At 42.7% G+C, this 20,773-nt stretch overlaps 1 protein-coding gene across 5 annotated transcripts in view; it reads right to left on the bottom strand.

The window, feature by feature from the left end:
• Positions 1-17,782: 17,782 nt before the first annotated feature.
• The window catches only part of CEP164 (centrosomal protein 164), a 70,303-nt gene continuing 67,312 nt past the window's right edge, over positions 17,783-20,773 (bottom strand). For all 5 annotated transcript variants that reach the window (XM_089915573.1, XM_089915574.1, XM_089915575.1 and 2 more), the window contains 3 exons: positions 20,168-20,234; positions 19,296-19,418; positions 17,783-19,140 (listed from right to left, as the gene is read on the bottom strand). In XM_089915573.1, coding sequence (XP_089771699.1) covers positions 19,044-19,140; positions 19,296-19,418; positions 20,168-20,234 — 287 coding nt within the window. In that variant the 3' untranslated portion in view covers positions 17,783-19,043. The remainder of the gene's footprint in view (positions 19,141-19,295; positions 19,419-20,167; positions 20,235-20,773) is intronic.

The following is a 20,773-nucleotide window of genomic DNA, read 5'->3' as shown; positions in this document are numbered from 1 at the left end:
AGTGTTCTGCCTATATTTTCCTCTAAGAGTTTTAGAGTATCCGATCTCACATTTAGTTCTTTAATTTCATTCTTTTACATGTAGCTGTCCAGTTTTCTCAGCACCACTTATTGAAGAGACTGCCTTTTCTCCATCGTATATTCTTGCCTCCTTTGTCATAATAGTTGACCATAGGTGCGTGGGTTTATCTCTGGGCTTTCTATCCTGTTCCAATGATCTATATTTCTGATTTTGTGCCAGTACCATATTGTCTTGATTACTGTAGCTTTGTAGTATAGTCTGAAGTCAGGGAGTCTGACTCCTCCAGCTCCATTTTTCTTTCTCAGGATTGCTTCAGCTATTCAGGGTCTTTTCTGTTTCCATACAAATTAAAAAATTTTTTATTCTAGTTCTGTAAAAAATGCCATTGGTAATTTGACAGGAATTGTATTGAATGTGTAGATTGCCTTGGGTAGTATAGTCATTTTGACAATATTGATTCTTCCAATCCAGGAACATGGTATATCTACCCATCTGTTTGTGTCATCTTCGATTTCTTTCGCCAGTATCTCATAGCTTTCAGAGTACAGATCTTTTGCCTCCTTAGGTAGGTTTATTCCTAGGTATTTTATTTTTTGATGCAATGGTAAATGAGGTTGTTTCCTTAATGTTTTAACCGTTTTTAAGTGTGCAATTCAGTAACATTAAGTAGATTCACCTTGTAGCGCAACCATCACCATTATCCATTTCCAGAACTTTTTCATCTTCCCAAACAAAACCTCTGTACCCATTAAACACTAATTCCCCATTTCCCTTTCCCCCAGCCCCTGGCAACCACCATTCTACTTTCTGTCTCTATTAATTGGACTATTCTAGAAGTCTCATGTCAGTGGAATCACAGTCACACAGTATTTGTCCTTTCTGTTGGCTTACTTCACTCAGCATGTTTTCAAGGTTCATCCATGTTATGACATGTATCAGAATTTCATTCATTTTTAAGGGTGAATAATATTCCATTGCGTGTATACATCACATTTTTTTTAATCCCATTCACTTATTGATGGACACTTGCGTTCTTTCCTTTTGTTTGTGAATACTGCTGCTATGAGAATTGGTGTATAAGTACCTGTTTGGGTCCCCACTTTCAATTCTTTTAGGTATATAACTAGGAGTGGAATTGTTGGATCAAATGGTAATTCTATGTTTAACTTTTTTTCATGAAGAACATATTTCTTTTTTATTGAGGTATAGTTGACATGTAATATTGTATGTACGTGATTTGATATTTGTATACATTGTGAAATGATCACCACAATAAGTCTAGTTAATATCTGTCACCATACATAGTTACCAGTTTTTTTCTTGTGACTTTTAAGATCTACTCTTTTAGCAAATTTTTGTGTGTGTGTGTGTGTGGTACGTGGGCCTCCCACTGCTGTGGCCCCTCCTGCCGCAGAGCACAGGCTCCGGACATACAGGCCCAGTGGCCACGGCCCACGGGCCCAGCCGCTCCACGGCACACAGGACCCTCCCGGACCGGGGCACGAACCCGCGTCCCCTGCATCGGCAGGCGGACTCCCAACCACTGCGCCACCAGGGAAGCCCTAGCAACTTTTATATATGCAATACAGTATTATTAGCCATAGTTACCATGCTATACATTACATCCCCATGACTTATTTTATAACTGAAGTTTGTACCTTTTGACCCCCTTCATCCATTTAGCCCACTCCACCACCCACCCACCCCCAACCCTGCCTCTGGCAATCACTAATCTGTTCTCTGTATCTATGAGCTTGTAGTTTGGGGGTTTTGTTGTTGTTGTTTTAATATTCCATGTATAAGTGAGATCATGGAATCCCTTGACAGTGATTCAAATACAACAGTATTTGTCTTTCTCTGTCTGACTTATTTCACTCAGCATAATGCCCTCAAGCTCCATTCATATCATCACAAATGGCAAGATTTTATTCTTTTTATGGCTGAATAGTATTCCATTGTATATATATATCATATCTTCTTTATTCTTCATTGATGGACACTTAGGTTGCTTCCATGTCTTGGCTATTGTAAATAATGCTGCAATGAGCATGAGGGTATAGACATCTCTTCGAATTAGTGTTTTTGTTTTCTTTGGATAAATACCCAGAAGTGTAATTCCTGGGTCATGTGATAGTTCAATTTTTAATTTTTTGAGGAACCTCTGTACAGTTTTCCATAGTGGCTACACCAATTTGCAGTGCCACCAACAGTGTACGAGAGTATACTTTTCTCCATATCCTAACCAACACTTGTTATTTCTTTTTGATAATACCGATTCTAACAGGGGTGAGGTGCTCTCATTGTGGTTTTGATTTGCATTTCCCTAATGATTAATGACGTTGAGCACCTTTTCATGTACCTTTGGCCACCTGTGTGTCTTGTTTGGAAAAATATTTATTCAGGTTTTCTGTCCATTTTTTAGTCAGATTGGTTTTTTTCTATTAAGTCGTATGAGTACTCTATATATTTTGGATATTAACCCCTTATCAGACATACGATTTGCAAATATTAGCTTCCATTTAGTAGGTTTCCTTTTCATTCTGTTAATGGTCTTCTTTGCTGTGCAGCAGCTTTTTAGTTTAATAATCCCACCTGTTTATTTTTGCCTTTACTGCCTTTGCTTTTGGAGTCAGATCCAAAATATCATCACCAAAAATGATATCAAGGAGCTTACTGCCTATGTTTTCTTCTAGAAATTTTATGATTTCAGGTCTTACATTCAAGTCTTTAACCCATTTTGAGTTAATTTTTGTGTATGGTGTAAGATAGTGGTCAAGTTTCATTCTTTTGCATGTGGCTGTCCAGTTTATTATAGAGACTGTAATTTCCCCATCATATATTCTTGGCTCCTCTGTTGTAAATTAATTGAGCATATATGTGTGGGCTTATTTCTGGGCTCTCTATTCAATTCCACTGATCTATGTGTCTATTATTATGCCAGTACCATACTGTTTTGATTACTATAGCTTAGTAATATAGTTTGAAACCAGGGAGGATGATGCCTCTAGCTTTGCTGTTCTTTCTCAAGATTGATTTGGCCACTTGACATCTTTTGTGGTTCCACACAAATTTTGGGGTTGTTTGTTCTATTTCTATGAAAAATGACTTTGGAATTTTGTTAGGGATTGCATTGAATCTGTAGAGCGCTTTGGGGATTATTGACATTTTAACAATATTAATTCTTCCAATCTATAAGTACAGAATATTTTTCCACTCATTTGTGTCTTCTTCAATTTCTTTCATGAGTGTCTTATAGTTTTCAGAGTACAGTATTTCACCTCCTTGGTTAAATTTATTCCTAGGGATCTTAGTCTTTTTGATACAATTGTAAATGAGGTTGTCTTCTAATTTCCCTTTCTGATAGTTTGTTATTAGTGTACATAAACATAACAGATTTTGTATATTGATTTTTATACTCTGCAACTTTACTGAATTTGTTTATTCTAACAGTTTTTTTGGTAGAGTCTTTAGGGTTTTCTATATACAATATCATGTCATCTGCAAATAGTGACAGTTTTACTTCTTCCTTTCCAATTTGGATGACTTTTATTTATTTTTCTTGCCTAACTGCTCTGCCTAGGACTTCCATACTATGTTGAATAAAAGTGGTAAGAGTGGACATCCTTGTCTTGTTCCTGATCTTAGAGGAAAAGCTTTCAACTTTTCACTGTTATGTATGATGTTAATTGTGGGTTTGTCTGTCATATATGGCCTTTACTCTGTTGAGGTACGTTCCCTGTATTCCCACTTGGTTGAGAGTTTTTATCATAAATGAATGTTGGATTTTTGTCAAATGCTTTTTCTGCATCTATTGAGATGATCATATGATTTTTATACTTCATTGTGTTAATGTGGTGTATAATGTTGACTGCTTTGCAGGCGTTGAACCATCCTTGCATCCTGAGAATAAATCTAACTTAATCGTGATGTATGATCCTTTTAATGTATTATTGAATTATTTTTGCTAATATTTTGTTGAGAATTTTTGCGTCTATATTCATCAGGGATGTTGGCCTGTAATTTTCTTTTCTTGTGGTGTCCTTGCCTGGTTTTGGCAATGCTGGCCTCATAAAATGAGTTTGGATTTGTTCCCTCCTTTTCTATTTTTTTGGAAGATTTTGAGAAGGATTGGTATTAATTCTTATTTGAATATTTAGTAGAATTCACGAGTGAACCATCTGGTCCTGGACTTTGGTTTGTGGGAAGCTTTTTAATTGCTGATTCAATCTCCTTACTAGTCATTGGTCTATTCAGATTTTCTGTTTCTCCATGGTTCAGTCTTAGAAGTTTGTATGTTTCTAGGAATCTATGCATTTTGTCTAGGTTGTCCAATTTGGCATGTAATTGTTCATAGTAGTTTCTTAAGATCCTTTCTATTTCTGTAGTATCAGTTGCAATGCCTCCTCTTTCATTTCTTTTTTTTTTCCACACCACCTGGCTTGTGGGACCCTAGTTCCCTAACCAGGGATCAAACCAAAGGTCCCTGCACTGGAAGTGTGGAGTCTTAACACTGGACCCCCAGGGAATTCCCTCCTCCTTCATTTCTGATTGTATCAATTTGAGCCCTCTCTTGTTTTCTGAATGAGTCTAGCCAAAGGTTTATCAATTTTAACTTTTCAGACAACCAGCTCTTAGTTCATTGATTTTTTTTTCTATTGTCTTTTTAGTCTCTATTTTATTTACTTCCACTCTGATCTTTATTTCCTTCCTTCTACTAACTTTGGGCTTCATTTGTTCATTATTTAGTTCCTTAAGGTATAAATTTAGGTTGTTTTGAGATTTTTCTTGTTTCCTGAGGTAGGTATTTATAACTATGAACCTCCCTCTTAGAACTGCTTTTGCTGCATCCCACAAATTTTCGTATGTTATATTTCCATTTTCATTTGTCTCAAGCCATTTTTTAATTTCTTATTTGATTTTTTCATTGACCCATTTGTTGCTCAGTAGCATGTTGTTTAATCTCCACATATTTGTGAATTTTCCAGTTTTCTTCTTGTGACTGATCATTTCTAAGCGTACAGTTCAGTGGCATTAAGTACATTTACGATGTTGTGCAACATCACTATCCATTTCCAGAACTTTTTCATCATCCCAAAGAAAAACTCTATACCCATTAAGCGCTAACTCCCTTTCCCCTCCACCCAGCCTCTGGTAACCACCATTCCACATTCTGTCTCTGTTAATGTGACTAGACTAGGAAACTCATATACGTGAAATCATACAGTATTTGTCTTTTTTGTCTAGGTTTTTTCACTCAGCATAATGTTTTCATGGTTCACCCATGCTGAAGCATGTATTAGAATTTCATTCCTTTTTAAGGCTAAATAATATTCCATTGTGTGTATATATTACACTTTTTGTCCCATTCACTTATTGATGGACATGGGTTGTTTCCTTTTGCAAACTGTGAATATTGCTATTATGAACCCTGCTGCTATGAACATTGGTGTATAAGTAATTGTTTGAATCCCTGCTTTTAATTCTTTTGGGTACACAACTAGGAGTAGAATTGCTGGATCAAATAGTAATTCTATGTTTAACTTTTGAGGAACTGCCCAACTGTTTTCTGCCAGACATCTGTATTTGTAACAAGAAAGATGATACCCAAGCATTTATTCACTCACCAAATACACTGAAACCCTTCCTATGCCCTGCCACTGAGCTAAGCAGTGGGGATGCAAAGGGCCAGTGGATCTGTTCTTAAGCTCAAGGGGCTCACTGTCTGGTGTGTATCCAAATTGGCAGAGTCCTGAAAATGGAGGCCTGGGGGAACAGAATATGTCAGAGACAGCTAGCTGTCTGCCAAAGCCTCATGCTCCCCTCCACAGTACATAATGGCTGGGAAGTGGCTGCCCTGCAGGTGACTACAGTTCCTAGTCCCCTGACTTCTGGATAGGGTCTAAGACTAAGTTCTGACTGGTGGAATGTGGTAGAATTAATACATGTTATTTTCAGAGCTGGATTAGCCACTCTCCACTTTCTCCAACTGGATGTCAATGCCAAAGGTGAGCTCAGAAGCCACTTACTAAAGATGACAGAGCTTCACTCAGCCTGGGTTCCTATACATCTGTGCAGAGCAGAGGCCCCTCTACCCCTACCAAGGCCAACTGGACTTTCTATGAGGAAAAAAAAAAAAGAAACTTGTATTAAGCCACTGAGATTTGGGAGTTTATCTTTACAACAGCTAACAGCATCTTAATTTATGCAGAAGATGAGGAGGAACTTAGATCTCCATGGAAACCGTCATTTCATAACTCAGGTTCAGGGCATCTCCCCACAGGCCATCTCCCCACATTCACCCACGTCTACGCAGGCGAAGTGTTGGGGAACAGCAACTGATGAGCTCAGAGAGGAGGGTAACTGTGTTTGTAGGAGAGGAGAGTGGGAGGACCAGTCAGGGCTCTGTTCTTCCTTCCAGAACCCATATCTTCTGGGCAGTGGCAGCAATGCTCTCGGGCAGAAGGGGCAACAGCTGCCAGATATGTATTACCCTGGAGGTGATCCAGGTTTGGTTTTAGTGTCTCTAAGAATCAGTGAATCTCAGGATTCAAACAGGCCTTCAAGGCTACCTAGTTCAGACTTCCGTCCAGATCTTGAATCCCTTCTGCAATTAGCAAGGATCGTCTGTCCTTCATGTGCTTACCTCCTGATAGAGAATGCATCACTTCCCAAGCCAGCACAGTTCACCTTTGGACAGCTCTGCTAGGAAAGTCCCCCTTATACTAAGCTTGATCTGCCCCTCTGACTTTCACCTGAAGTCTTGGTACCACGAAGGGCAGAGAACGGCTCTATCCCTTCGCAGTTATATCCAGGACAGTGCCTGACTTAATAAAAGCATAATATATGTTAGATAGATGGATGACAGGTAAAGAGTGGAAGAAATGGTCAGGGAGTGGAAGACCAGTGAAGACTGAAGCCTCATGAAATCTTGATTTTCTCAGCATAGTGTCCCAAGGTACAAGAAAACAATACAATGTAACACACTAATAACTGCTGTTTTTTAAACTTTTTATTTTACATTGGAGTATAGTTGATTAACAATGTTGTGTTAGTTTCAGATGTACAACAAAGTGATTCAGTTATACATATACATGTATCTATTCTTTTTCAAATTCTTTTCCCCATTAGGTTGTTACAGAATATTGAGCAGAGTTCCCTGTGCTATACAGTAGGTCCTTGTTGGTTATCCATTTTAAATATAGCAGTGTGTGTATGTCAATCCTAAACTCCCTAATTATCCCTCCCTACCACCCTCCCCGCTAGGTAACCATAAGTTCATTCTCTAAGTCTGTGAGCCTGTTTCTGTTCTGTAAATAAGTTCATTTGTATCATTTTTTTTGGATCCCACATATAAGCAATATCATATGACATTCCTCTTTATTGAGAGTCTACTGCGTTAAGCACTCTGCTCACCACTTAGCACGGATACTCTCATATCTTTATAATTACCTGTAAGAAAGTATAACTCCTATGCAAACAAAAACACATGTGGTTCAGTCTCAGAGCACCGGTGCTGGTCAAAGAACCTCAGTCCGACAACCAAAGAGTTTTCTGTTTTAGTTTTGATTTGTTTTGTTTTGTTTTTTTGATTCCACGTATAAGTGAGATCATACAGTATTTGTCTTTGTCTGAGTTATTTCACTTAGCACAATGCCTTCAAGGTCCATCCATGTTGTCACAAATAGCAGGATTTCCTCAATCTTTTATGGCTGAACAGTATTCCATTGTATGTATATACCACAACTTCTTTATGCATTTATCCAACACTCAGGTTGTTTCTATGTCTTTTCTATTATAAATAATGCTGCTTTGAACGTGGGGGTGAGATATCTTTCCAAGTTAGTGTTTTCATTTCCTTTAGAAATATTCCCAGAAGTGGAACTGCTGGATCATACGGTAGTTCTATTTTTAATTTTTTGAGGTTACTGTTTTCCATAGTGGCTGTACCCATTTACAACCCCACTAACAATGCACAAGTGTTCCTTTCTCTCCACATTCTTGCCAGCATTTGTTATCTCTCATCTTTTTGATGATGGCCGTTCTAACAGGCATGAGGTGATATCTCTTTGTGGGTTTGATTTGCATTTCCCTAATGCCTAGTAATGTTGACCATCTTTTCATGTACCACCTGTTGGTCATTTGTATATTTTCCTTTGGAAAAAAAATGTCTCTTCAGGATTTTGCCCATTTTTAATTGGATTATTGGGGGGTTTGCTATTGAGGTGTATAAGTTCTTTAAATATTTTAGATATTAACCCCTTATCAGATATATGATTTACAAATATGTTTTCCCATTCCATAGGTTCTTTTCACTTTATTGTTTCTTTTGCTGTGCAGAAGATTTTTAGTTTGGTGTAGTCCCACTTGTTTATTTTTTTATTTTGTAGCTGTGCTTTAGGTGTCATATCCAAAAAATCATTGCCAAGGCCCATGTCAAGGAGTTTTTTCCTATGTTTTCTTCTAGGAGTTTCATGATTTCAGGTCTTATATTTAAGTCTTTAATCCATTTTGAGTTAATTTTCGTGAGTGGTGTAAGATACGGGTCTAGTTTCATTCTTTTAAATGTGAATATCCAATTTTCCCAGCACCATTTATCGAAGAGATTATCTTTTCTCCAATGAGTATTCTTAGTAAATATTAGTTGACTGTATATGCTTGGGTTTATTTCTGGGTTCTCAATTCTGTTCCACTGACCTGTCTATTTTTATGCCAGTATCATACTGTTTTGATTACTATAGCTTTGTAATACAGCTTGAAATCAGGGAGTATCATGCCTCCAGCTTTATTCTTCTTTCTCAGGATTGTTTTGGCTATTCAGGGTTTTTGTGGTTCCATATAAACGTTAGTGTTGTTTTTCTATTTCTGTAAAAATGTCATTGAAATCTTGATAGTGATTGTATTGAATCTATAGATGGCTTTGGGTAATACTGACATTTTAACTGTAGTCTTCCAATTCATGAACATTTATCTGTGTCTTCCTCAACTTTTTTAATCAATGTCTTGTAGTTTTCAGAATAGAGATCTTTCACCTCCTTAGTTTATCCCTAAGTATTTTATTGGTTTTGTTGGTATTGTATAAATGGATCTTTTCTGTATTTCATTTTCAGATCATTTGTTGTTAGCATATAGAAATACTACTGATTTTTTGTATGCTAATTTTGTATCCTGCAACTTTACTGAAGTCATTGATTAGATCTAATCGTTTTTTGGTGGAGTTTTTATGATTTTCTGTATATAAAATCATGTCATCTACAAATAGAGACAATATTACTTCTTACTTTATAATTCTGGTGCCTTTTATTTCTTTTCTTGCCTGATCACTTCCATTGAATAGGAGTAGTGAGGGTGGGCACTCTTTTCTTAGTCTTGATCTTAGAGGAAAAGCTTTCAACATTTGACCATTGAGTATTAAGTTAGCTTTGAGCTTATCATAAATAGCCTTTATTATGTTGAGGTACATTTCTACTATACCTAATTTGTTTAGAGTTTTTATCATGAATGAATGTTGAATTTTGTCAAATGCTTTTTATGTGTGCATTGAGGAGATCACATGGTTTTTTTTCTTTCATTCTATTAATGTGATACATCACATTTATTGATTTGTATATGTTGAATCATCCTTGCATCCCACGAATAAATCCCACTTGATCATGGTGGATGATCCTTTTAATGTGCTGCTGAATTCAGTTTGCTAGCATTCTACTGAAATTTTTTGCATCTATATTCATCAGGGTTATTGGCCTGTACTTTTCGTTTCTGGTAGCATCCTTTCCTGGCTTTGATATCAGGGTAACATTGACCTTGTAAAATAAGTTTGGGAGTGTTCCCAACTCTTAATTTTTCTGGAAGAGTTCGAGAAGGATTGTTAATTCTTTAAATGTGTTTAGTAAAATTCACCAGTGAAGCCATCTGGTCCTGGACTTTTCTTCATTGGGAGGTCTTTTTTTTATCACTGATTCAATCTTATCACTAGTAATTGGTCTATTCAGACTTTTTATTTCTTCTTGATTCAGTCTTGCTGGTTTGTATATTTCTGAGAATTCTTCTATATTTCTAAGAATTCTTCTAAGAATTCTTCTAGGTTGTCCAGTTTTTTGGTGTATAGTTATTCATAGTAGCCTCTTAGGATCCTTTGTATTTGTGGGGAATCAGTTGTAATGTCTCCTTTTTCATTTATAATTTTCATTTGGGTCCTCTTTCTTTTTTCCCTGGTTATTCGAGCTAAATGTTTGTTAACTTTGTTTATCTTTCTAAAGAACCAACTCTTAGTTTGGTTAATCTTTTTTTTTTTTTTGCGGTACGCGGGCCTCTCACTGTTGCGGAGCACAGGCTCCGGACGCGCAGGCTCAGTGGCCATGGCTCACGGGCCCAGCCGCTCCGCAGCACGTGGGATCTTCCCGGACCAGGGCACGAACCCGTGTCCCCTGCATCGGCAGGCGGACTCTCATCCGCTGCGCCACCTGGGAAGCCCTGGTTAATCTTTTCTATTATTTTCCTATCCTCTATTTCATTTATTCCTACTCTAATCTTTACTATTTCCTTCCTTCTGCTAAATTTGGGCTCATTTTTTTTCTTTGTTTCTTTTCCCCAGCTCCTTAAGGCATAGAGTTAGGTTGTTTATTTGGGCTCTTTCTTGCTTCTTAATGTAGGCTTTTATTGTTATGAATTTCCTCCTTAGAACTGTTTTTGCTGCGTTCCATAAGTTTTGGTATGTTGTGTTTCTATTTTCATTTATCTCAAGATACTCTATTATTTCCCCTTTAATTTCTTCTTTAATCCATTGGTTGTTCAGAAGTGTTATTTAATTTCCATGTATTTAAGAATTTTCCATTTTTCCTCTTCTTATTGATTTCTAGTTTCATACCGTTGTTGTCAGAGAAGATACTTGGTATGATTTCAGTCTCCTTGAATTTTCTAAGACTTGTTTTACAGCCTAATGTACAGTCTATCCTAGAAAATGTTCCATGTGCACTTGAGAAGAATGTATATTCTGCTGTTGTCAGAACATCTGTATATGTCTGTTAGGTTCACTTGGTCTTTAGTCTTGTTCAAACCCACTGTTACTGATTCTGTGTCTGGATGATCTATCCATTGTTGAGAGTGGGGTATTAAAGTCCCCAACTAATATTGTATTGCTGTTTATTTCTCCTTTTAGCTCTTAGCTTTTGCTTTTGTATTTAGGTGCTCTGACGTTGGGCACAAAAATATTTACAACTGTTGGGCTTCCCTGGTGGCGCAGTGGTTGAGAGTCCGCCTGCTGATGCGGGGGGCGCGGGTTCGTGCCCCGGTCCGGGAGGATCCCGCGTGCTGCGGAGCGACTGGGCCCGTGAGCCATGGCCGCTGGGCCTGCGCATCCGGGGCCTGTGCTCCGCAGAGGGAGAGGCCCCAGCGGTGAGAGGCCCGCGTACCGCAAAAAAAAAAAAACCAAAAAAAATAAATATTTACAACTGTTTTATCTTCTTAATATATTGGCCCCTTGATCATTATATAATGATCTTCTTTGTCTCTTTTTTACCATTTTTAAAGTCTGTTTGTCTGATATAAGTATAGCTACCCCTGCTTTGTTGTTGTTCTTACAATTTACTTGAAACATTTTTCCATTCCTTCACTGTCTATGTGTCTTTAAAGCTAAAATGACTCTCTTGTAGGCAGCATATCATTGGATCTTTTTCTTTTAAAACCCATTCAGCTGTTCTACATCTTTTGATTGAAGAGTTTAGTCTGTTTTCATTTAAAGTAATTATTGATAAGTAAGGACTTACTGCTGCCATTTTGTTCATTGTTTTCTAGATCCATTGCACCTTGTTTCTTATCCTGTTGTCTCTTTGTGTGTTTTGATATCTTGTGGTAAAAGAATGCTTTGACTTCTTTATGTTGTTCTGTGTAATTACTATAGGTTTTTCCCTTGTGGTTACCATGAGGCTTAAAGAAAATACCTTAAAGTTGTAATGACTTAACTTCAATAGAATTCCCAAGCTTTACACTTTTACTTCTCCTCCCTCTCATATTTTAGAGTATTGAAGTTACAATTTACATATTTTTCATTGTATAACTAGTAACAGATTATTGTTATGGTTATTTTTACTACATTTGTTTTCTAACTTTTAGAGTTGTAAGTGAATTACACACCACCATTACCACATTATTGAATCTAACTTTGACCATTTATTTACTATTACCACTGAGTTTTACACTGCCTTCTGAATTCTTATGATATTAATTAAAGTCCTTTTATTTCCACTCAAAAAATTCCTTTTAATTTTTCTTATAAGGCAGGTCTAATGGTAATGAATTCCCTCAGTTTTTGTTTGTTCAGGAAAGTCTTTATCCCTCCTTCATTTCTGAAGGACAGTTTCACTGGGTATAGTACTGTTGGTTGACAGTTTTTTTTTTTTCTTTCAATATTTTGAATATTTTATCCCATTCTCTTCTGACCTGAAAAGTGTCTGTTGAGAAATTTGCCAACAGTCTTGCAGGGGTTCCCTTATATGTAACTTCTCTTTTCTCTTGCTGCTTTTAAAATTCTTTGTCTTTGACTTTTGACAGCTTAATTATAATGCGTCTCAGTGTAGCCCTGTTCAGGTTCAACTTATTTGAGATTCTCTTGGATCTGGATGTCTATTTCTATCCCCTTCTTTGGGAAGTTTTCAACCATTATTGCTTTAAATATACCTTCTATCTATTTCTCTTTGTATCCTTCCAGAATTCCCATAATGTAAATGCTGTTTCTTTACCTGTGTCCCATAAGTTCTATAGGCTTTCTTTATTTCTTTCTTTTTTTTTTTTTTTTTTGCAATATGCAGGCCTCTCACTGTTGTGGCCTCTCCAGTTGCGGAGCACAGGCTCCGGACGCGCAGGCTCAGCGGCCATGGCTCACGGGCCCAGCCGCTCCGCGGCATGTGGGATCCTCCCGGACCGGGGCACGAACCTGTGTCCCCTGCATCGGTAGGCAGACTCTCAACCACTGCACCACCAGGGAAGCCCTCTATAGGCTTTCTTCACTCTTTTTTTTTTTTTCTTTTTGCTCCTCTGACTGGACAGTTACAAATTTCCTATCTTCCAGGTTGCTGACTCTTTATTTTGCATGACTGAGTCTGCTTTTCTACTCCCTATTGAATTCTTCAATTGTATTTTTCAGCTCTAGGATTTCTTTTTTCTTTTCTTTTTTTTCTTGGATGGTTTCTATTTCGTTGCTGAACTTGTTTGGTTCATGCATTGTTTTCCTAATTCCATTTAGTCATCTGTGTGTTCTGGTAGCTCACTAAACTTCCTTAAAAGCAGTATTCTGAATTCTTTGTCTGACAGAACATAGATCTCCATTTCTCTAGGGTCAGTTTTTAGAACTGTATTAGTTTCCTTTGGTGGTATCGTATTTATCTGATTTTTCTTGGTCATTGATTCCTTATGTTGATATCTTCCCATTTGAGTAAGTGGTCTCTTCCTCCAGAATTTGCAGGTTTGCTTTGGCAGAGACAGTTCACTTCTCAGCTCAGTTTGGATTTCTGGATGTATCTGCTGGTGGGGCCTGCTACTAGGATCTATTATTGTGTGAGGCAACTGTTTAAGCTCTGAAGTTGCGGAGGGGGGGATGCCACTGGCTAAGAACAGCTGGATAAGACTGCTGACATGGTTCCCTACCCAAGTGAGGCTGTAGGATGGGCTCTGTCGCCTGAATTCTCTGGTCAGGCTTCCTACACAGTTGGAACGGGATGCTATACTCAGCAGTTGGTGGGGCTATGAATTAGCTTTCTTGCCCTTGTGGGGCAGCAGAATGCGACCCAGGGCCTGCATGGCTCATTGCTTGAGGACCCAAATCAGGCAAGATTGTGCACGGAATATCCTGGTCAGGTGAGGCCACCAGTTTTGCTCTGTAGACAGGGAAAGCCACAGGCTGTGCTCTCTGTCCTAGTGCCACTGTAAGCAGGGCTGTTGGATGGGCTGTGCAGCTCCTCGTGTGCTCTGGGAGGGTTCCCTGGTCAGGTGGGCTAAAGGCTGTATTCAGCAATAAGTGGGGCTATGAATTAGTTTCTCTGCCCAGGAGCTGGGAGAACAGCTCCAAGGCCACTAAGGCTCTTTGTGGTCTTGACTCAAGCTGACCTGTGCCCCAAGTCCCCTGGTCCAACAGGGCTGCTGGCTTTGCTCTGGGGGTGATCAGCTCTGCCCCCTGCCTCTGGACTCAAGCATTGCAGGATTACGTAGCAGCTTCCAGGTGTTCTCAGCAATGCTTCCTGTTAGATGGGCCAAGAGCCAAACTTGCAGCTGGTAGGGCTATGTCTGTTCTCCTGCCTGGGCGGGACTGGGAGGCCACTTCTGACAACTCCCAGATTTTCCCAAGGAGGCCTTCTGGTTGGGAGGGGCTGGGAGGCACACCACAGCTGGTGGGGCTACGACTCAGCTCTTCTACCTGGAAGTGAGCCGACCAGGCTCCAGGGACTGCAGAACTCCTCATTTGAGGAGCTGAGTCGTGCAGACCTGCACCCCACCAAGTTCCCTGGTCACACTACACCATCGACTTGTTCTGCAAATGAGCAAAGACACAGGTTGGGACTACTACGTGGGCTCTGCAAGTGGGAATTTGGTCTGCCAAGACCCAGTGCTGGAGGCCTCTCCCCCTTCTCCATCACCATCAGATTCCCAGTGGTTGAGCCCCACAGAGTCCCCAGCAATCCAAGGGGGTGAAACCAGGGCTCCCATGAAGTGACCCACAATTCTGGGGGTGCTGGATGTCACCCCTGGACTCTCTTTTCCCTCTAGAGGAACCATAGGCCCAAGGGAGACCTCTCAGTGTGGGGCGGGCTGTGCTGACCTGTGGGAGGGGCAATGTGGTCAGTGTGTAGCCGCTCCTCTTACCCTCTTCCCACCCCCGCCCCCCAGTGTGGGCTGCCTGGATCTCTGTGGTACAGAAGGTGCTTCATCCTTGCTCCCGGGTTCTAGGATTCTCTCAATGAAATGTCTTGTCCATGAATAGTTGTTAGCTGCTCTTGTGGTGGGGGGCAAAGTCAGGAACACCCTATGTCACCGTCTTGGTGACATCATTCCCCTTACTGCATGTTGAACACTGAGAACTTTATATGGATTAACTTCTTTAATCCTCATAACCATTTTATGGGCTAGATACTGCTATTTTTAAATCGTCTTTAATTTTTTTTTAATTTTATTGAAGTATAGTTGATTTACAATGTTGTGTTAATTTCTGCTGTACAGCAAAGTGATTCAGTTATATATTCTTTTTCATATTCTCTTTCATTATGGTTTATCACAGGATACTGAATATAGTTCCCTGTGCTCTACAGTAGGACCTTGCTGTTTATCCATCCTATATATACTAGTTTGCATCCGCTAATCCCAAACTCCTACTCCATCCCTCCCCCACCCCGTCTCCCCCTTGGCCACCACAAGTCTGTTCTCTTTACCTGTGCGTCTGTTTCTGTTTCATAGTTTGTTTAGTATGATCATCTCTAGGTCCATCCATGTTGCTACAAATGGCATTATTTCATTCTTTTTTATGGCTGAGTAGTATTCCATTGTATATATGTACCACATCTTCTTTATCCATTCATCTGTTGATGGACATGTTGTTTCTATGTCTTGGCTACTGTGAATAGTGCTGCTATGAACATAGGGGTGCATGTGTCTTTTTGAATTATAGTTTTGTACAGATATATGCCCAGGAGTGGGATTGCTGGATCCTATGGCAACTCTAGTTTTAGTTTTTTGAGGACCCTCCGCACTGTTTTCCATAGTGGCTGCACCTATTTACATTCCCACCAACTGTGTAGGAGGGTTCCCTTTTCTCCACACCGTCTCCAGCATTTATTGTTTGTAGACTTTTTAATGATGGCCATTCTGACTGGTGGGAGGTGGTACCTCATTGTAGTTTTGATTTGCATTTCTCTAGTAATTAGTGATGATGAGCATCTCTGTATGTCTTCTTTAGAGAAATGCCTATTTAGGTCTTCTGCCTATTTTTAATTGGGTTGTTTGGTATTTTTGTTATTACGTTGGGCTAGATACCGCTCTTAACCCCATTTTACAGGTGTGAAAATCAAGGCACAGGGAGGATAAAGTGGGAACCTTTGATTCACACCCCCACTGCCTTTAAACCTGAGTGGGACCCCCCCCCCAAGAGTAGATGCCCCTCTCCTCCATGATGGCAAATGGTGTTACACTGCCCTTCACTGGGCCCTCTGTCTACATACTGCTGGAGATGGCAAAGCTAAGCAGGGAGGCCGGGGGCCTAGGTTGGAGATGCAGAAGTTTCAAGGAGGAATAAGGAGACGTTCCAATTCATCAGCACTGGTGATGGTACTTGATCCGTTTTTTTTAACCATCACTTCCCCAAAGAAGCTGCTGGAGGTATGGACAACCCCTGCCAGCACCCCTCCCCACCTGAGTCCTATATTAGGCACTGGACGTATTCAGTCCCTCTCTGGATGAGGGCAGCTCTCCACCCAAGGCAGGCCCCTCAGTCACCGAATCTGAGGCAGCTACCCTGCTTTGTCCCTGGACTGTGGATTTGGGCTTCGAGCTTTTGACCAGGGAAGACATGGGCCCAGAAAGGACTTGCTCAGGTCGCAGAGCTTGTAGATGTCAGAGCGAGAAGTAAACCCAGGTGTCCTAAGGCCAGGGTTATTTCCCCACCCCCATACTGCCATTCTGTGTGGAAGTTTTTATGTGTGTTGCAGGGGTGGGGGGGGGCTATTATCATGCTCAGCGTTGCTCCCTTAAGAGGCAATGAATGTCTTACAGAAGAGCTTTGGGCAACTGTCTGATCCCCACGGGAGGAATGACCCTTACTCCACCAGTAAAAGGGAAGAGTCATAACAGTCTCCATTCTTTCCTTTATTTACATAAAATCTCCAGAAAGAACTGGTATATTTGTTACCTTCGAGGAAACGGCCCACGGATGGGCTGACTCTTGTACCATTTGAGTATTGAGCCATGTGAACTCAGAGCCTATTCAAAATAAATACCCTTTTAAAAATACTCTTTCCTTAAGCCCCAGCCTAGGAGTCAGGACTGCTCAGATCTGGTCCCGCCCCCGCCACGCAGACTGCACCTTTGGCCTCTCCCGTGATCTCTCTGGGCCGCTCCCTCCACTGTGAGATCTGAGTGGGCTGCACGAGTCATCCGCAGGCTCCTCTCAGCGCCTTCCTCCTTCCCGTCCTCAGAGCGGCTCGGACACTGGGACACAGAGGAGGCTGGGTTCCTTTGTATGTTGTCTTTAAGTCGGTTTTCTTTTGCGAGTCTATGAAACACGGCCTGATTCTCAGTTGGTTCTTCTAGCAATTTTGTTGCTACAAATCCAAGACTACGAAGGCTGTTCACACCACTGGAGCAGGAAAAACCCACCTAACTTTGCCAGCCCAGGACTTCAGGGGGCTTACCTTTCATTCGTCTGCATGCGGAAAACGACGACGAGTGGCCTTTGGGAAATGGCACAGTAAGTCTCGGGGCCGGTAGGCGGAGTCGGGAGGCTGGGGCACTTCCCCACTGGGATGGGAGCTCTCAGGGCACAGTGATGGGGTATGAGGCTCTGCGCTTATAGGGAACTCAGCTGCTTTCTCCAGGACCTCAGGCACTTAAAGATCTCTGAGGCTTGGTTTTCTCATCCATAGAAATGGAGCTAAAACTATCTACATCACAGGTTTGTCGTTTGAGTAGATCCGATACCTAAGTGTTCTGTGAATATTAATTTGCCTCCTGCTTAAAAATACAGGGCGGGAAAGTCCTTCAAAAAGGAGACACATTCACACAACTGCCTTGTAGCAACTGGACCTGCAGCGATTTAATTGACGTAAAAAACACAGGATTGTCACCAGAGTTGGTCGTAATGTATGAGGTCTTAGGTTCTTACCCCATGACGGAGGAACAAGGGTGGGATGGTGGAGAGTTGGTTTCTACGCACTGGAGATGCAAGGGCAACCCCACGGCTTTCAAGACAAGGAAAATGGGGGCATTGTATTTAAACAATGGGGCAGACATTGAACATCCCCTGCATGTCCCCCCGAGGAGCCCACTGATGGGAGGTGGGGCTGCAGGATGCCGTGCCAGAATGGCAGCAGCTCCCACTGGCACTTGGTCCCTCCCTGCCAAGGCCAGGCCCCTCACCTCCTCCAGAACAAGTCTCCAAGCTCTGAGGAGGGGCTGCAGGGGGATGGGGTGGGCGGTGGCACAGCTGGAAAAGACAGATAGAAATGACCCACGTGTAGACCCAAGGTGGTCCGGGAAGAGAAAGCCAAGGTGAGGACCAGAGCCATCCCAGACTTTTCCTATGGCTTGTTGGCTTCCTGATAGTTGGGTACTTGAGCCCTGAGAATCTAGCTGGGATGCTCTGGGCAAGGGGAAGTGGGGGTGCTCCTGAGGTCAGCCCCAGGGCCAGCAGAGGGAAGACAGGCAGCAAAACTTCCGAGCCCAGCCTCCAGCCACCTCCCGCAGGGCTCTGGGCCCAATACTGAGAGAGTCAAAAGGAGGGAGAACACTCAAGAAAGGGGACATTAAAAAAGTCTGATCTCTACACGGCTGAGGTATTAGAGAGACGGGGCCTGGTCCCAGGGTACAGACACGCTGTGGGGGGGCTTTGTTCTGGCGAATTAAGGGCCACACACGTGACCCTGGGAGTGCCAAGCAGGCCCTGCAGGTCCGAGAGGCCAACTCCGCTCCAAAGGAGTCCCCTGGCCTCGGAAGGAGGCAGCTCCTCCAGTGCCACCTTCTCGCGAAGGTGCCCCTGTCTCCGCTGCCCCACGTCAGTGCTGCCAGTCAGCAGGAGTCACACAGGGCAGCCCGAGATGCGTTACACGGTCTGGGGCGGTGGCTTACTGTTTCTGGTCATACCATCCTTCCCCCCACCCCACCCCCGCCAATGCCACCAGTTCCCCGTGGTTCCTCTAGGTTCTGAGTGAGGCAAGCAGCAAAGAGGGGACAGGAGAACGCTTTATCATCAGAGGGAGTGAAGTGCAGGCAGCAACTCGGACACTTGGTCTGGACGCAGGAGAGGCCAGGCTGCCTGCCGGCTCAGGGACTCAGTAGCGATACACCTTCAGTCTGTTGTTCTCATCCAGGCCCAGCTGCAGGAGACCGGAACCAGCCGTTGGCTTGGGCACCGAAGAGAAGAGATGTCTGGCCACAAGGTGAAGGAAAACTCTGCAGTCAGCTGAGTACGCCTGGGGAAGGGTCACAGGCCCAACGGGGTCCTCCTTGCACCCCGAGGGCCCGCACACCTTGGCAGTTACAGCAAGAAGGGATCGGGGTTGGGAGAGCAGCTAAAAAGATACAACTTGGGGTCATTCTTGTAATGTTCCAGCCACTTGCGGTGAGCCTCGATCATGTCCTGGAAGTTGGTGCTGCCCGCCTCGGGGACTTGGGAGGGGGGACGCTGCAGGAGGCGGAGCTGCTCACTGCGGGGAGGGCAGAGGAGGCAGGAGTGCCAGAGGGGGGGTCTTGGAGCAAGGCAAGAATGCCCCTCGGGGATGAGGAGCATCAGTTCCCGAAAGGGTGAACGCTCCTGACGGCGAGGCTCCCACATCTGCCTGTTCCCGGCCAATCTCATCTGCAAAAGCTTCCTCTCTATCGACTCAAACCTTCCAGCATCAGCTCCCAAGTGGGCCAAAGGGTGAGAGGGGTTGTACTTATGGTCGGGGGCCTGCAGGGGTACATCAGGGGCTACATGCGGTAAGGAATAAGATGAACAGGAAACTAATAACAGGTTTCAATAATTGCCCATCTGTCTCCCCCTACAGGGCGCCCCCTCTCACTCCAGATGTTGCTCAGCGGGCCTGGGGGAAGAAGGGAGCCGTGTGATGCAGACAGAGAGCTCAGGGCAAGAGACGAAGGCCACACTTCAGGGCTGGAAGGGGCAGGGCCCCACCAGGGGCCCATTTCTCCCCAAGGTGCCACAGGGCAGCTTCCTCACAGGGCTGGATCAGGTAAGGCCCGCTAGGCCCCGCTGGGACCTCATCGGTTGGGACTTTTGCTGGCTGCGGAGGTGCACCACAGACCCAGGCAGCTTCGTGGCCTGGGGACCTGCCTAACTGCTCTGGGTGATGTTACAAGGAGTTCTGGTCCCCTCCCAGGTCCCACCTGCCCAGGGAGCTGCAGCGAGCAGCTGAATGGTGTGGCTCCACCCTGAGCCCACAGGGAGGCTTACCTGGCAGACACATACCCCAGCCTGTTTTCCAGGGGGGCAGGGCCACTGCTGAGGAACGGGATGCCAGCTGGAAAAGTGGGAGGAAAGCGTTCAGAAATGGGCAGCGGTTCATCTGAGCCAGCCCCCTCCTGCCTTCCCCGAGAAACTGCAAAGGCACTGCCCCCAAACAAAAACAGGAGAAGCTTCTGTGGTTGGAGGTGAGAGACAGAGGATGGCCAGGAATGGTCCTATTTATTTTATTTCTAAAACTGAAATTATTTTCAATTTGGGCCGGGATAAGGAGACGAACTTTTTCCTTCAAATAACTGTTTTTATGGCTTTTCACATTCCTTAGCAGGGTTATGAGACCAGGGGAGGCCACATACAGCCAAGGGGTCATGAACCCTGGAGTCACACAGACATGGGGTCAAAACCCAGTCTGTTGCTCACTACCCTGGGTACCCTGGAGCATATTTTCAATACTTAACCTCTGAGTCTCAGTTTCCCTATCTGTAAAATGGGAATAAATATTATAACCTCAGAGGATTAATATAAGGACTAAATGAAAAACCATATATAAAATGCCTGGCCATAATATATAAAACACACAAGATGGCAGCGATCATG

The sequence above is a fragment of the Delphinapterus leucas genome, chromosome 7, assembly GCF_059928025.1.
Source record: "Delphinapterus leucas isolate spDelLeu-1000000601 "Yukka" chromosome 7, BTC_Dleu_Yukka2, whole genome shotgun sequence".
In the NCBI taxonomy this organism is placed as follows: domain Eukaryota; kingdom Metazoa; phylum Chordata; class Mammalia; order Artiodactyla; family Monodontidae; genus Delphinapterus; species Delphinapterus leucas.
This window is presented reverse-complemented; position numbering and strand designations above follow the sequence as displayed.